Genomic DNA, 16,848 nt, shown 5'->3' with positions numbered 1-16,848 from the left:
TATAAAATTCCTACTTTGTAGCTCCTCTTGTTAGTTAAGTGCTTTTCTGTTATGCCAGGCAAGAAAATAAAATCTTAAATAAGATATAAATCTTTATGTTGTGTATCTGTTTTGTCCTCCAATGGAGTTGAGATGAAATGGGATCAAACTAGAGCACCTAAAAATTACCTCTATCTCCTCTGTGAGCCTCAATACCTGGAGAAAATTTTAAAAGAGGTTGTAAGCAGGCTGAAAGGGAGTAACTTACTGTAAGCTTTTAGAAGGATCACAAGATTTGTATAACCAATTTAAACTTGAGATATTCTTTTGCTGGTGAGCTGTTTTCTGATGACAATATATAGATGCCTCTTGTCCATTCAGAGGATCCAGAATCCCTCAGTGACAAATACGTGCCAGAGATTTCATCTAACTTTCAATTATTCTTGAAGATTATGGATGTAGTTATTTCATAAACCAAACTACCCAGCTGCAGTTGCGAATTTTTATTTGCAATATTGGAAGCTGTATTGAAGTCTGGCTAAAAGCTAACTTCCAGCTTGAGTAACCATGCTTTGAAAATTGTTTCTAAATTCCTCATCTGTAGAGCTTTAACAAGCTCTTTATGGGGGGGCAGGGGGGAGGAACCTGGGTTTAGAAAAGTGCACAGCACGTACTGTGTCATGTGTGTTAACACAAACAGTTGTTTTGTGGTGTATACAGGGTTAGTTGTGCTTGTGGAAAGGACGTGATGTTTCTTTTGCAGGAGAAGGAAACTCCTGATCCACACATAGGGAAGATGCACCTTTGTACCTCCTCCTCAAGTTTGCCAGTCCCTGTGGGGGAGACAACGTAAGCCCCTCTGCTCCACTGGCAAATGCATATGCTGGGTGGGAAACCCCTGTTCACTCGAGGGAAAGGTGCAGCAGTAAACACATGGTCTATCTATAACTGACCCCACCTAGATGGTGTTTAGTGCATAGAAGTTAAAATACACCTGCTAGAACTGCAGCAGTCGGTCAAGTGCCCGGTGAAGTTACTCAGGTCTCTGGCGGTGCTGGGACCCTGCATGCTGTTCAAGTACAGCTCCATTCCATTGCCAACATGTTACTTTGGACGTGCCTAATGTCACTCATGCAATTAGCTAATGAATTTACTGCAGATAAATTACTCTGTGATACTCCAAGGGTGGCTGTATGCCACCCGCTTCCCACGCAGCGGCTTTTCCACGTAGGCAAGGCCAAGTGCTGCTCTAAATGACTTCAGTGAACCTAAAATGTGTGTTTGGCAATCCTTCAGGTCCTAGCAGCCGACTGCCTGTGTGCTGTCAGGTGGCCTGACAGCGTGAACCCTACGGAGCAGGCATTGAGAGCTCGGCTCCCGTAATATCACCTCCCGTTAGAGCAGACATTCGGGCCCGCGGTCAGGCGTGCCGGGGTGCCTGTGGGCCGGCCGCTGCGCTCCTCAGACGCCGGCTCCATTTGCTGACCCCAAGGCCTACGCGCCCCGGGCCTGCGCTCCCTGCAAGCGCCCGGCCCAGGGTGCCCGGCGGCGGGCCCGGGCGCAGGCCGTGTCCGGGGGGGGTGCCCGCGGGCCGGGGTGCAGCGGCCGTGCCCCCCGCCCCCAGCCCGCCGCGGCGGCGGGGGCCGAGCCGCCGGGGCCGGCGCCGGGCAGGGGGTGGGGAGCGCCCGCCTCTCGCGGCTCGCAGCCGGGTGCCTCCCGCGGGCGCGGCGGGCCGCCTGGCGGGCTGGCTGGCTACCCAGAGTGCAGCAGGCAGGCGGCGGCAGGCACTGAGCTGCCGGCGCTCTCCCGGCCCGCCGGCGCAGCGGGAGCCGGGCCCAGGCGGCGGCGCGGCCCAGAATGCGAGTGTGAGATGCTTCCCCCGGCAGCGGCGCCCCGGGCCCAGGCGGCGGCGGCCCCCGCGTGGATGCGGCTCTGGAGCCGGCGCTTCGCCCTGCACAAACATTTCTATAGGACTCATTCGCCCTGCTGAGGAGATCGGCCCGGCCCGGCCGCCTCTCCCCCTCGCCGCCTCCTCCGCGCCGGGAGCGGCTCCCTCAGAGGCTGCCGGCCCGGCCGGCGGGCATGGAGGGCCCCGGCGGCGCCTCGCCGCTCACCCCCGCGCTGGTGGGCCGCCTCCGCCAGGAGCACGAAAAGGTAAAGGCCGCGGCCGCCGGGCCGGGCCGCAGCGTGAGGACGGGGGCGCGGCGGGGGCCCCGGGGCGGTCGGGCCGGGGAGGGCGGGGGGGGAGGGCGGCGCCCCCGGGCCGGGGCTGGGGGTAGGGTGGGGGTGGGGGTGGGGGGTGGCGGCGGCAGCCCCCGGGGGGCACGCGCCGAGGCCTGCGTGCGCGGGCGGGCACGTGACGGCGCTGACGTCATGGCCGGCGGTCGAGGCGGGCCGCAGCTCCCGGCGGGCCGAGGCCGGGGGCAGCCGCAGCGGCCCGGGGTCCGGCGCTTCCCCGCGGCGAGGGGCCCGGGCGGGGCGCCGGCAGCGTGCGGGCAGCGGCGGTGCCGCGGACGCGGCCTTCGCAGCGAGGCAGGGCGAGCGGCTGGCCGGGGCCCGGCGCGGTGGGGCCTGCGTGAGCGCCGGGGAGCAGCGGGGCTGCCCCGCACCGCCGCGGCGGCGGGCTCCCTGCCCTCCCGCACCTCGGAGGCCGTTACGGTTACGTCCGCGCCGCGCTCTCCTGAGCGGTGCTCTTCGCCGGCTTCCCGCCTCCCTCTGGTTTTTCCACTGATGGGGCCAGTCCCACACCTTCCTAACGGCAGTCCCGCCGGTGGGCCCCGCGCCAGGCCCAGCGGGTGTCCGACCGGGTCATCTCAGGGGCCAGCTTGGGGCGGGTGTATCAAAAACTAATTGTCCAGGACTAGCCTTAAAAAACATTGATTACGGTTGAAATGGGCGTGAAAGAGCCAAACGCCTCCGCAGAAGCGATTCCTGAGTGTTTGGAGGCCGCGTGTGGCCACGGTACAAAACTCGAGCTACTTTTCCCGCTGCTGACACCTGTGAGCTAAGACGAGTGGGCCCTGCTGGTTTCACGGGCACGGTTTGGGGCTCATAGGCCCCAGCCTTGCAGCGAGCTGTCTGTGGGTATGGGAGTCACAGCGGAATTCACGGTCATGTTCAGCGTATTACTGGCACAAGTACGTTTGCCCAGTCTACAAACTTTCCAACTTTCCTGCTTGTTTCTCTCATAGGATTAAATTGTTTTAAAGCTGCTTCTAAAGATGCACATTAGAGCTCTTGAATTATAATGGAAGACTTAATCTTCAGTGTGTATTGCTTTGGCACACGCTGATGTTGTTAAGAGTAAGAAAACTGAATAATGCGTACGTGGTGTATAAAAATGTGCCTTGTCTGGAATACTGCGTGCAAAAACGTGTCTACTTTTGAATAGCACACTAGATCGTTACTAAAAGATCTGCGTAACCAACTGACTGTTAATGTGGATGAACGGTAAGAGGATCTGCTGGAATATTCCGCGTTATCCATTCTGCATGGATAGTAAGCCATTATACCAGTAATTGGTGATAGTAACGAGTCTGCTTGGGCTCCTTCAGTTAATTTTCAAGGTGGTAGAATTTGGTGAAGGATGGTTTCTCTGGCACATTAGTGTCAGTCAGGCCTAACGTGTAAGCGAATGTCTGTCGTAACCACATAGAATTATTCCCAGTTCATGGTAAGACCCCTCTGTAAGCAAGTTTAAGACTCTTCTTAAACAGATCTGCTCCAGTGGAAAAGAGGCCCAGGAGACCATTAATTAAGCCTCTGTTAGGCTGATGTACCAAAATTATATTTTATCATAGGGAAACTTTACATAATTTCTGCAAATTGGCTAAAAAAAATTGAACACTTCAGCTTCAATATGAAATTATACTAAGGAACTACATATCTTGGTTACAATGGAGTGTCATGATGAAGATATAGTAGACTTTCCCTCTATGCAATGAATATATATAATTGGATTACAACAGTATTTTCAGTTATGAAAATACTGTATTTTAAGATGGAGGAGGTCTTTTCATTTCAACTGCCTCTTCTCAGAGATTCATATTTTTCTCACAAAATTACTGAAGTTGAAGGCTCATGTTTTGGTCTTAGCACAAAGATGAGTGAGAATTAGTTATCCAGTGCTTTGGTAAACTAGTAATCGTAGTATGAGTGTCATAACAAATAGTGAAGTTATTTAGCCAGAGCTATATCTATATATACTGGCGTTTAAGCTGGCACATATATTTCTCTTAATTACTGTGATGTTGTGCCGTCCCAGAGATGCTTGATTAAGTATAAAGAAACCTATTTATTCCCATTAGTCTGAAGGCAACCTTTAGTGTAATAGTGAAATACGGCATTATCTATCTGCAGAATTAAAGACAATAATTGAATCACGGTTGGTTATTTTAATACCCAGGCCATTGTACAACCCTGGTTCGGCTATGAGTTTAAGCTTTTAAGTGCTAAAGAGCTGCTCTGGAGGACATGTGAACTGAGGCTTCCTTCCTGTTTAAAAATATTAAAAGAACAGGATGTTCATGACTTTCTGTCTTTAATCTGATTGATGCTGCAACTTCCAGGTTTAGGACCCCTGGTGAAAAGTAATTTTAATTCTTGTTTAGGACTGCTTGCCTGTTGGACAGATTTCCTCTTGTTAATTTGTAGTGATAGTAAGACCAAACTGTTAAAAGCAATTTTCAGTGCTCCCACTAAAGGCACTTTGTATAAAAACATGACTTAGAATGTGTATCTTGGGGATAAATTATAGAAGAATGTCTAGTAATTTTCATGATAAAGACCATCATTGGAAGCACAGTGCCTGCGTAAAGTTTTGAATATTTCTGTAAGAAGAATATAATGTATGTATCATGGATTACTTGCAAAAGCAATATATGTTAGCTGAAAATACTGCGTTAAATCTATTGCAAGTTAGTACAGGAATTATAAAATGAATATTTAGATAGGTGGATTCTAATGCTATAGAGCCTGCATTTAAACATACTATTTGATATACATTTATTCCTGCAATCAAATGGGTTGGGATTACTAACTGATAAGAAGTTGACAAGTCAGATCTGTATGATTTGGTAAGACTTGTGTAGACAGTTCACAGTGGGCTGAGACGTTCTGTAGTTTCTGAGATGAAGATGCGCATAATGGGAGATACTACAGAACCAATTAGACCCAGGAGACGTTTGTAGAGTGCAAACACAGGCATGGAGAATCTAAAGGATTCCAGTTTTAGCTAGCAATATGGTGTTTTGGGTTTTTTTGGGTTTTTTTTTTTATATTGTACTGACAAACACATTTTTTTATTTTCCTTTTAGGAAAATTAGGACAAGGAAGTGGCTCTCCTGTCACTCATCATGACAACAAAGCACAATTAGATTTAATGCAGCTATTACCATAACTCGGGGCCACTGTGTGTTATGACATATTCTTAATTTTTATGAATTTTAATGGTGAAGCTGTATAGTCTTTAATTTCCAAATTGTTTTCAAGATCCTGAGTACTTGTAGGTTTTTTAATAGTTAAACAACGTGTAGGTGGGTTATGGGGAAACAAATCACAGAAGCCTAAACTTAGGCTCTGTTAAATTGTCTTCTCTTCTTTTGGGGCTGGCTGCTTCTGTTTAAGTCTTTTTCAAGTACTATCTGTGCTATAAAATCAGCAGCTTGGCAGTTTTAAAGCTCTTCCTGCAGTCTGAAAAAGAGCAGTGGGACTGAGTAGGGTCTTGTACACTCCACGCGGCTGGAGGAGCCACTGGAAATCTGGAATTACTTGCCTGCAGGCTTAGCAGATGAGATTCAGTGTGCTTTCCAGTGCAGTGTCTCCCAGGGTATTGCACTTTTTTCAGCCTACATCCAAGCTAACAGAATCTAGAGAAAGCTTGGGTACAAGACACCAGTGTAGTGGGACTTCATTTTGCACACTAACTGTTTGAGAAAAGTTAACAGAATGCTTGAAGCTTGGTTTGACGTGCTCCTTTTTAAAAGGACCTGTCTGAAGCTTCATTTGCCGTATTTCTTTTTAAAAGCTACTGGGACAATTACTTCTTAGAAACTAGTGATGGCATTCACTCTACCCTGTCCAGTGCATTTTTTGTGATGATGGGTTCAAGTAATGTTTTCTCATGTGCTGCTTTCAAGTAAAAGGGATAATTCAGTCATTATCTGGAAGTTTTCAATGTAATATTTATTGTTCCTCCAGTGTTAATTGATCATCAGTTTTACTTTTTGTGGTCAATATTTGTCTATGTTCTTATTAGTATGAATTAAACACCCACTAGTTTATATAGTCTCAAGAATTGTGAAATAAATTAACAGATCTTAAATAGGTGGTTTTTTAAATGGTAATTAAAGTAAAACTATTCACAAAAGAGTTTAAAGAGCATTGCCTTTATTCTGGAGTCATCAAGTCGGTCTGTGTTTTGCCTCTTTGGTAACTAAAATGTGTAGTTGAGATTATATCCACAAAATTTTGATGTTACTAAATTGTGCTGCTCCTGTAGCTGTCTACGGATTCTGTGAGTAGGTGCAGTGACCAGGATACTGTTGGGGAATTATCTTTAGTATCTTCAGAGGTCTCTATTCCAGAAGCTATGGTCATAACCTGTCTTGGATTGACTTGGGTACCCCTTGCCTTGTGTATTTCTTTCCTCCTTTGAGACTGTGAAATTGTATTTTGTTTTAATCTGAAGCTTCATCTTGCAGATGGACATGCTCGCTTGGAGCTTGCCATCTTGAGGCCCTCAGAGCAGCAACTGCACTAAGACTTCGCTTTTTGATAGTGGAGCATTAGGGCACTGAGCCACACCATGCAGCTGCTGGTTTTGTGGTCCCTTTTGCCTGTTAGCATAGGCTGCAATTTCACTGTCATAAAAAGGGTGAATCCCTCCACCACTTCTGTGCTAACACTTGTGATCAGACTGCTGTGGGGTAAGAGGAATCCGGTAAAGCATGCCAAAATTGTCATGTCAGATGCCAGCGTGAATGTGGTGGGAGAAATGCAGAGCCAGTGATGGGTGAAACTGGGCTGGCCCTTTGAGCTGTGGCCGTGCTCATACCAAGTTAGAGCAGTTGTGAGCAACCATCTCAGTCACTTGATTGAAAATTTCATCAATAATCACACAGGTTATCCGGGAAGAAGATGACTTTTAATTTGTTGAACAGCTTTTTAAACGAAAGGATTTTTTTTGTGACACATTGTTTCTGCCTTTCAGCAGTTTTAGGGTGGCACATTCGTGAGGCTGCTCGGTGACCTTGGCTGGGATCCAGCTTAACCCAAAACTTTGTTGTTGACTTTTTTTCTTCTTTTTTCTTCCTGGATTATTTTTCAGCCAGTGTGGTTCCCTAATGTGGTTGGTTGTGCAGCATCACAAATGTCTGCCAGCAGATTGTGTCAGGGTGGGTAGGATAAGACAGTGGAACTGAGCAGCTGGAGACAGGGAGGGATGATGACTGGTTTATGCAGGACTGCAGCTGCACGTTGAACCACAGCCTGAAGGTATGTCTGTGAGGCAGGTGCCACAGCTCGTCAATTTTAAGCTAGTTAACTCAAATATTGCTAGCAGCGTAGTTGTTGCACCATAGACTACACAGAAACTCGCAAAACCTGCTTGAGATGTTTGTTAAGTTAGATCATGGGAGACTCTGCTGGTCTGCTGCTGTCTTGGTACCTGAGCTAGCTTGGATAAGGTGTAGCCACATGAATGTATTTTCCTGAAGTAAGCTAAAATATTAAGTTACAAGTTCCTTAGGTCTGTGTCAAGATGAAGTTACATGACATGGATACTGACTTGCTACCAGGGAAATATGAGACCTTATTGCAGTTTGTTTTTTGCTTGCACCAGTTTAGTTGGTTCAGGGCTAATTAAATTAATTCACTTAGGGGAAAAGTCCTGCTGCCTCCGGGATTTTTAAGTCGTAGAATCATTAAGGTTGGAAAAGGCCGTTAAGATCAAGTCCAGCTGTTAACTTAGTACTGCCAAGTCCACCACTAGACCATGTTCCTGAGTGCCACATCTACATGTCTTTTAACTACCTCCAGGGATGGCGATTCCACCACCTCCCCGGGCAGCCTGCGCCAATGCTTGACCACCCTTTCAGTGAAGCAATTTTCCCCAATACCCAACGTAAACCTCCCCTGGTGCAACCAGAGGCTGTTTCCTCTTGTCCTGTTGCTTGTCTGGGAGAAGAGACCGACCCCCAGCTGCCTGCAGCCTCCTTCCAGGCAGCTGTAGAGAGCGATAAGGTCCCCCCCGAGTCTCCTTTCCTCCAGGCTAAACACCCCCAGTTCCCTCAGCCGCTCCTCATCAGACTTGTTCTCCAGACCCTTCCCCAGCCCCGTTGCCCTTCTCTGGACACGCTGCAGCCCCTCAGTGTCTGTCTTGGAGTGAGGGGCCCAAAACTGAACAGAGTATTTGAGGTGCAGCCTCAGCAGAGCTGAGTACAGGGGGACGATCGCTGCCCTGGTCCTGCTGGCCACACTATTTTGGATACCAGCCAGCATGCTCTTGGCTTTCTTGGCCACCTGGGCACACTGCTGGCTCATGTTCAGCTGGCTGTCAACCAATACTGCCGGGTCCTTTTCTGCCAAACAGCTTTCCAACCACTTGTCCCTAAGCTTGTAGTGTTGTGTAGGGTTACAGCTGACCTAAGTGCAGGACCCAGCACTTAGCTTTGTAGAACCTCATACAACTGGTCTTGGATGATCGATCCAGCCTGTCCATATAATTCTGTAGAGCTTTCCTTCCCCCAAGGAGATCAACAGTCCTGCCCAACTTGGTGTCATCTGCAAAGTTGCTGAGGGTGCACTCGATCCCCTCGTCCAGATCATTGACAAAGATATTAAACAGAACTGGCCCCGATGCTGAGCCATGGGGGACACCAGTTGTGTCCAGCTGCCGACTGGATGTAACTCCATTCACCACCACTCTCTGGGCTTGGTCATCCAGCCAGTTTTTTACCCAGTGAAGTGTACGCCTGTCCAAGCCATGAGCAGCCAATTTCTCCAGGAGACTGCTGTGGGAAATGGTGTCAAAGGCTTCACCAAAGCTTAGGTAGACACCATCCACAGCCTTTCCCTCATCCACTAAGTGGGTTACCTTGTCATAGAAGGAGATCAGGTTTGTCAAGCAGGACCTGCCTTTCATAGCCCCACGCTGGCTGGGCCTGATCCCCTGGTTGTCCTGTACATGCTGCGTGGTGGCACTCAAGATGGTCTGCTCCATGCTTGTGGTCCTGATCCCTTAACCAGTCATCCCAAGACCCTGAGGTCTCGATTGCCTTTGGACTTCTTGTTGTAACTTCATTGCTACCTACCTGAAAAATCAAAAGTGGATAATAATCTGAGAGCCGTACCAAGGTAGGAAGCTTTCTCTTCCCATCCTTAACCCAGGCCCTAGGGGGGCAGCAGACTGCCCTAAGTGGGTCCTGTCTGCATGTTGTGCCTTCTGTTCCCTTCGGAAGGAGTCTCTTATGACAACCACCCATCTTTTTTTCTTTATGGAAGCAGTTCTGATGCAGGGCATAGGCCAGCTTAACCTTGGTGACGCCTCCTTGGTAGAGGAACCATCGTCCTCATCATTGTTTGGTTCCAGTGGCAGAGCCACGTACCCACTGTGCACGGGCACCTGGGCGGGTGGGGTGGTCACAGGACACGCGCCTGCTGTGCGGGGCAGGACCTCATCGCCGCTGCCCCCCAGCCCTTCAGGCGCTGTGTTCAGCCGGGTGGAGAGAGGACAGGGAATGCTGGACCACGCATCCCGGCTGCCAGCCGGGCCTGTCTCGGGGCAGGCCGGCTGCCATTGCAGCAGCCTGTCTCTCCGTGGTGCTCCTCAGCCTGCCTGCCTGCCGCGGCGCGGAGGAGTTCCTCTCCACGGGGCACGGGGCACAGCCGGCCGCCCAGCACCTCGGTGGCTTCGTGCTCCCACCAGAGCTCTGTGGGGGCAGCCGTGTCCCTCGTGGTGCATGCAGCGCTCGGAGAGGCCGCGGCTTGCTGCCGGGTGGGTCCCTTGCCCCCTGGCCAAGCCATCCCGTGCCACCTGTGCCGGCTTTGTGAGGTGAAATGGCTCCCAAAGGGGGATGACAAAGGGCAAAACAGCATAAAGGTGTGGGGAACCCGTGGGTGGCGGTGGGGAAGCAGGGTGCTGGCTCGTGTGCACTGGCTGTCATGGCGGTGGGCTGCCGTGCCTACGTGTGCCACGCTCACGGCAAGGTAACGAAGTCAGGTATCCACAGCAGGGGTCACAACCTAAAACAGTCTGAGAGGGCAGAATTTCCCAGCTGGCAAAGAAAAGATGAGGTGATTTCTGCCTGTTTTAGAATTCTTCGATGTCTCAAGTAGAAGTTTTAAGCTCTCCAAAATAATTTTGGTCAGAGCTTCTATTAATTATTTATTGTGTTTATTTATTGGTGAATAATAGTTATGTACTATTTTTTCTGCAAAACTGAGAGACTCACTTGTATGTACTCAATTAATAGAAACCCAATAGATCTTCACTTGTTTTCGTGTAAAGAAAGGTAAAAATTGTCATTATATTATTAAATAAGATTTTTTTCTTTTAGCAGTTGTTTGCCATGATTCAGATTTCTTTCAGTCTCTCTTTTCCTTCAGTATTCTTTCCAAACACATTTCTTTAAAAGGCAAAAGTTTCCACCCAAAGGGGGATTTATGTTAATAATTTGTTGAAATGCAGTGTTTTTGAGTAATATGATTTAATAAATGAATATGAGAGCTCAGAAATGCTTTCTTCCTTTTCCATTAGATCATACAGTGTGCCAACAAACTGAAGAACTTCTAATAGTTTTATTTCGTTTTTTGATTGAAAATGGGGCTCTAGGAAAAACAATTGTGCAAATGTTAATTCTGTCTTTCTCCATCAGTGATTGCTGTGTTTTAGGCAAGTACTGTGTAGTTTCCTAGAGGAAAAAATGAAAATTCGTTTTAAATGTTTATTTTGTGTGTGGCTTGTTACATCCTTGTTACCAAGAGATGATTAAATATTTGACCACCCGTTAGTGTTCTTCTGTAATGTAAAGTCATATTGTGAGCTGGTTATTTCATCAGTAAACTTCTAGGGTTTGGGGGTGTGACAAGAGAAATCTCATGCATGAGTTGCGTGGCAGAGTGGGTTTTGGTACCGCAAACATTTACAGATGGAGGCAGCTTATGTGCACGTATCAACTGCAGTAAATACTCGAATGTGGAAGGTTAAGCAGTTAAAACTGTGCAGAGTTGGAATCATCTGAATTAGGTCAGTAGTGGAAATTACCTTGGATTTATCATGAGCCTTACAAATGTGGATCTGCATTTCAGAAAACCAGCATACACCTCCACTGTAGTTTGTGGAAGGTTCTGAACAACAGAACCAAGGTTGAGACTAAGGTATTTACACAGTCCCAAATGGCAGGGACAGTCTCCTGAAGGCAAATCATTGGTTTTAGACTTTATTAGACCCTTACTTTAATTACCACCTCATTACTTGCTCTGCTTCCACAAAAAGTATTCCATACTGTCATTTTCCCTAAGTAACTGGAAATGTGATTGAAAGGGATGTTTAAAGTGAGACTAATTCAAGATTAAATAGTCACAAATTATATTATTGCTACATGTAAACAAATTACTTGCATATCTGATTTTATTCAGATTACTTTTCAAGTGGTAAATAATGCTTTATCACTTATATAGTGCTCTTACATCTTTAGAGTGCTTTTCTCACATTAATTAATCATCATTAAACACTCTGAGGTGGGTAGGTTAATACTATTATCCCCATTTTGCAGATGAAGAAATGTAGACTGAGAGGTTCTGATTTGCTCAAGGCCATATAGAAGAAATAGAATCAGAGCTGGGATTAGATCGGTGTCCCTAGCTTCTAATTTCAGAAGACCAGCCAGATTGTGAGCCACAGTTTGAAGCAAAATACTTAAGTATGCATGTAGAAACAGCACATATTTACCTGGCCTCTTAGATACCTAACCTGCAATTTGTTTAAATGGAAACTTTGCTTTTATGCCATGCTGCATATTTCCACGTTCAGACCCACAAGTGTGGGAATAGCCTCTCATCCATTTAGGAACTCTGTCTAATGTCATGTGGTATTTTAATTTTCATCATTTTCTTTAAAATTAACTTTCACCTTAAAAATACCAGTTGCTAGTTCTTTAGACTTGAACATAACTGTGTGACTCAGATATAGCAGGTTTAGCATTGGTACCTGAAACTGTCTACGGATGATACCAGTACCAACTCTGTTGCTTATAATTTTCCATGAGCTGGGACACAAATGAAATTCTGACTCGGCACCTTGCCTTATTGCTGTTCTGAACAGATGAGAGAGAGAATTCACCTTCAGTGTGCTAAAACCATCATCTTTGTAGGCAGTGCCTAGCTGCTTAGTAGAGAGTGAGACCGGCATGTACGCACTCCACCTTGGAGAAGTACCTACATAAAACAAGAGTCTCGGACTGGAGAGGAGAGCAGAACTATTTGTGCATCACCTTGATAATCGGAAGCACCACAGGGACTTATATTCAGCTGTTAGTAATGGGGGCATGTGCAGAAGCAACAGGTAAGGAAGAGTGATGTGGAAGAAAGAGATGCCCTTGTACGTGAGGGTGATGACCTGCCTGCTGGGGAAAGGTAGGGTGATGTGGAACAGGTTAGAGACCCGTGGGCACACACAGGTAAGAATCAGCTTCACGCTACAGCATCCTTCTCACCTGTCTTCATTCCCAAGGAAACATTGCAAGTGATAGTTGTGTGTGGCTTCTGATCCTAGCCCTGTGTTAGTGGTTAAGCTACTCGGCTTCCAAAATCAGTGCAGTGCTTTTCATGGAAAAGTTTCTGAGCTTTTCAGATGGAAGATCCCAGAGAAGGTGGAGTATGAATAGATACATTGGAAAGAGAGAAAGTGTTGCATACAAAAGGAATTTTCTGCTTTCAGATAGCTAATGAAGTCTTTGGCTGTATGATACAAGTTGTTTAGGGTGATTTGGAGTCACTAGCCTGCAGGCTGCCTTGTGCTTGGATTGGCACGGGGGAACTGGGGGACAGTGACTGTAGGTCTGAATCTGATCGTCCTGCTCTGCTGTGACTCTGCTTCTGAAACCTAGAAATGAGATTCCCTAAAAGCCACAACGTACACTTCCCTTTAAATAGCTCAACCTAGTAGTAATGAGAGCAGAACCAACACATAATCTCCTGCTTTAACAGCGTGGTTTTTAATCCAGAAGTTATTAGGCTTTGGGTTACAGGTGCCCAGAGGTGGGCTTGCTCATGGAGCTCCCAGGTACGGCTCTGTCCGGCCAGGGGCTTGGGAAGCACTACATTTTAACAGGCTGCTGTTGGGGGAAAGGAAGGAAACAAGGTATTTGCCCATTTGCTTTCTGTTAAGACTATGGAATGTGTTTCCTGACAGTGGATCCTGTTTTAATAACCAGACCTATGATGAGGTAATGTTAAGTTTGAAGCCAGAATATTTTAATAAATATTTTAGTATGCAGATAAACCATTGATAAATGTATGCATTCACAAACTCATACATTTTTATACCTAAAAGGGGACAGTTCAGAGTTTATTGATACACTTCCACTATGGTATCTTAAAAAGTACTGCATAGTTGGTGGCACGAAGTGTCCAGACAAATTGAACTCAAATGAACAAACAAACAGGTCGTTCATTTTATTTACCCTGAAAGGAATTTTCATTCTTAATTGTAACTCTAGATATAAATTATGTGTGGAAGATAGACTAATAATTTTCCTCTGTTTGATTAAAGGCAAAGAATCAAAGATTTGTTTATATATTTATCTATTTGTTTCTTTGCTGTGATAAGACCAGTTGTTATCTAAACAGTGGGACTGACCTAATAAAGGACATATGCATAATTGATCTCCATCTGTTTTTCAATATTTATTTTCTCTCTATTTTTGTAATAGAGCTCAGTTCCAGAAGTGCAGCCTGAAACATTTTGAAGGTGGTATATTTTAGCGCTTCTGTAAAAGGTCTCATTTTATGCTGGCCACTGAAACGAAAAGGTTTGTTGTTGGTTCCATCCTTTAGTATCCCTTCAAGAGAGATTATATCAAAGAAGAAGAATTAAATTAAAATTGATTGGTGTTATTGATTTTTCTTTTCCTTTTTTTTTTTTTTGAGGGGATAAAGGGTGATGGAAACAGCATATGCCCCTATGCTGTTTTACTGATGGACTATTTTTTAAAAACATACAAAGCATATGTGGCCAATTTACATATTTACTAATTAAAAAAGCTTCCTGGCAACATTAAGTAGACTATCTTCTGTAACCTTTAACATTGTAGCTAATGGATATAGCCTGGAAATTTTCATAGAAGGTCCTCTAAATAATGTAAATGATTATGAATATGTAACTAGTTAATATGCAGCTACGAAAGGATTATCATGTAGAGGTTAATGAACATGCTGCTCTTATGGTTTGCAGGGCTTTTCTTTTTGTGCTTTTTGCTCACTTCATGCATGGAGAGTCATGTATTAGGAATGGAAAGCTTCCTGTCTTTTCCATCTTCATCTGTAATGGGGCAATTAAACTGGAACTTTCTTAAAGGATTTCATAAATATTTTTGTGTGCTTAATTATGTTGTGTACTTCACAATCACTACCAAATTTGAAAGAAAGAGGGGTGCTGATAGACAAGGCTCCGACTCTTCTACTTGTTAGTAGTGGGCTCCATTGTGTGTTAGCATTGTTACCAAACGTTGCTGTTCCTTATGATTTATACCTTTTACGGAAACTTTACTCTTAAAATGGTCTTAATATTAATAGTATGAATTAGATTTTTGAGTTGATGTCCTGTAGAAGCCTGTATATTTGCTCTTAATCTTAAAAGTAGTTAGCTTGCACATTAAGGGAAGTATTTGCTAGTCATTTGATTTATGGGAGTTTAAAGCATGTGATAAATTTAAACTTGGCTTACACGGGATGAGCTACCTGGCTGAATTTCCTGATGGATTATGAAATAACGTAACCACAAATGTAGAGCTGATCCTTTTCATTTAAGTACTTTACTCTGTTTAAAGAATTATTAGCTCACAAAGTAGTCCCATTTTTTTTTTAACTCCTATATGAGTAGAAAGTGCAGGGTCTGAGATCTGTTCTGCAATAACTGCACATATGCTAACTGAAAAAAAATATTGTCTTTCATTCCGTTGTTTGGAAAAAAAAAAAAGAATTATCTGCTCCAGTGATTTCAGTGGTACTTGAATGTATGTTATTGTTTTCCCTGCAAATTTTCTCATTAATTGCTTTCAAATGTTAGCATTATTTTGGCTATAGGAAAAACAAAATTTGTGGAAAAAAAAATATCCAGAAAATGCTTATATTGAGAAGATGTCTAGACATATTTAATTGCCTCATGGCTTCATTGCATTTCATATAATTGAATGAAATTGTTTGTGTTATATTTTTGGTAACCATTATTCAGAGATCAGAATATGTTTTGAAAGAGAAAATCTCCACGTAATTATGTCAGAGAAGGTCACAGGTTTCAGCATCTTGTCTGTTTGCTATATCTACACAGTCTAAAAATAATACAGTTAAAAAAGAGGAAAAGTATTTCATTTTAACAATGGGCTTTATCTTGTAAATTATTTTGGATCACTTGGAAAAGCCTGTGGCATAAGGAAATAAGTAAAATACTCTGATTAAAACTTCCTTTTTTTGACACCCAGAAACAACAAAAGGGAAGCCAGCAGCCCATAATGGTGTCAGATATCCCTGTATTTAAACACCACAAAATTAATTTGTGCTTTTTCAAATTAAAATGGCCAGTAGAAACATTTGTTGATGTACTGATAAAGGAAAAAATGGTTTTGGTGCTGTGGGGTTCATTTGTTTTTGTTTTTTAATGGTTGAGTATGGAAGTTACATTGATGTCTTACTATAATTTATGTTGTTTTCTTATTCTGCAAACATGTAACACTGAAAATAGATCTGCAGATTGCACAAAGTACTACTTATCTTATACTGTGTGTCACGTAATAGTTATGGAGCAGGTATTGCACCAAAATACGAATTGAAAAGCTGTAATTTTTTTCTGTGGTTATCAGTCTGCATTAGTGTGTGATAAAGTGTGCTGCTTAAGAACTACCATTCACATGCCTTTGCACTGACAAATAAAAATGTATATAGAGACACTACTGAATCTGTAAAGCTACTGTTCTAGTTTCTGATGCATTGACATTGCAGCTGTGTGCTTAGCCTTGTTTTTTCATGAGTAGTTATCTGTTTTAATGACAGGTGGTCACTAGCTGCCAAGAAAAAATCCAGCACTGGTAAGTGAATAATGTTTGATTACATGCCTAAAATACTGATGAGTAACCTAGTTATATTTTAGTAAAGTGTTGCTATTTATTCTAATGATAGCCAAATCCTACTAGCATGTTGTGGGAATTATAGTTAGCGATCGCTCAGAATTGTTGCAGTGTACTCTCTTTAAAATGTATATATTTTCCAGTATATCATTACTTTAAATCACAAGTACATTGAGCCTTAGTGTTTATACTCCTGTTTTAAATACCCAGCTCATTCGTTGTTTTTCCCCAAGTAACCTTGTGGGATGAATGCTGAATTTGCCTGATGGGTGAAAAGGTACTCCCAGGGTAGAACTGATTATTCTTGTTTTCTTTCTAACTATGGAGCACGTAGGGAAATTCTGCCCCGCCACCCCACCTTCCATGTGCTAGATCAATGTGAAAGTAATGTTTCCCTGGTTTTTCCCCTCTCAGAAAAGTATGTGATAAAGCTTAGTTTGTAATGCTTAGAAAGAAGTGGTTTGTTATGTAAAAAAATTATCTCTGGGCACTTTTTTCTCTGTTGGCAATCTATGGTTAATAGAAAACA

The 16,848-nt window shown here is 44.5% G+C and overlaps 1 protein-coding gene across 1 annotated transcript in view; it reads left to right on the top strand.

The window, feature by feature from the left end:
* Positions 1-1,694: 1,694 nt before the first annotated feature.
* URI1 (URI1 prefoldin like chaperone) overlaps positions 1,695-16,848 on the top strand; it is a 44,788-nt gene continuing 29,634 nt past the window's right edge. Inside the window, exons 1-2 of the mRNA XM_037408626.1 lie at positions 1,695-2,133; positions 16,246-16,280. Of these exons, the coding sequence (XP_037264523.1) occupies positions 2,062-2,133; positions 16,246-16,280 (107 nt within the window). The 5' untranslated portion in view covers positions 1,695-2,061. The remainder of the gene's footprint in view (positions 2,134-16,245; positions 16,281-16,848) is intronic.

The sequence above is a fragment of the Falco rusticolus genome, chromosome 15 (genome assembly GCF_015220075.1).
Source record: "Falco rusticolus isolate bFalRus1 chromosome 15, bFalRus1.pri, whole genome shotgun sequence".
Classification (NCBI taxonomy): Eukaryota; Metazoa; Chordata; class Aves; order Falconiformes; family Falconidae; genus Falco; species Falco rusticolus.
The sequence above is the reverse complement of the archived record's forward strand: the minus strand, read 5'-3'. Positions and strand labels throughout refer to the sequence as shown.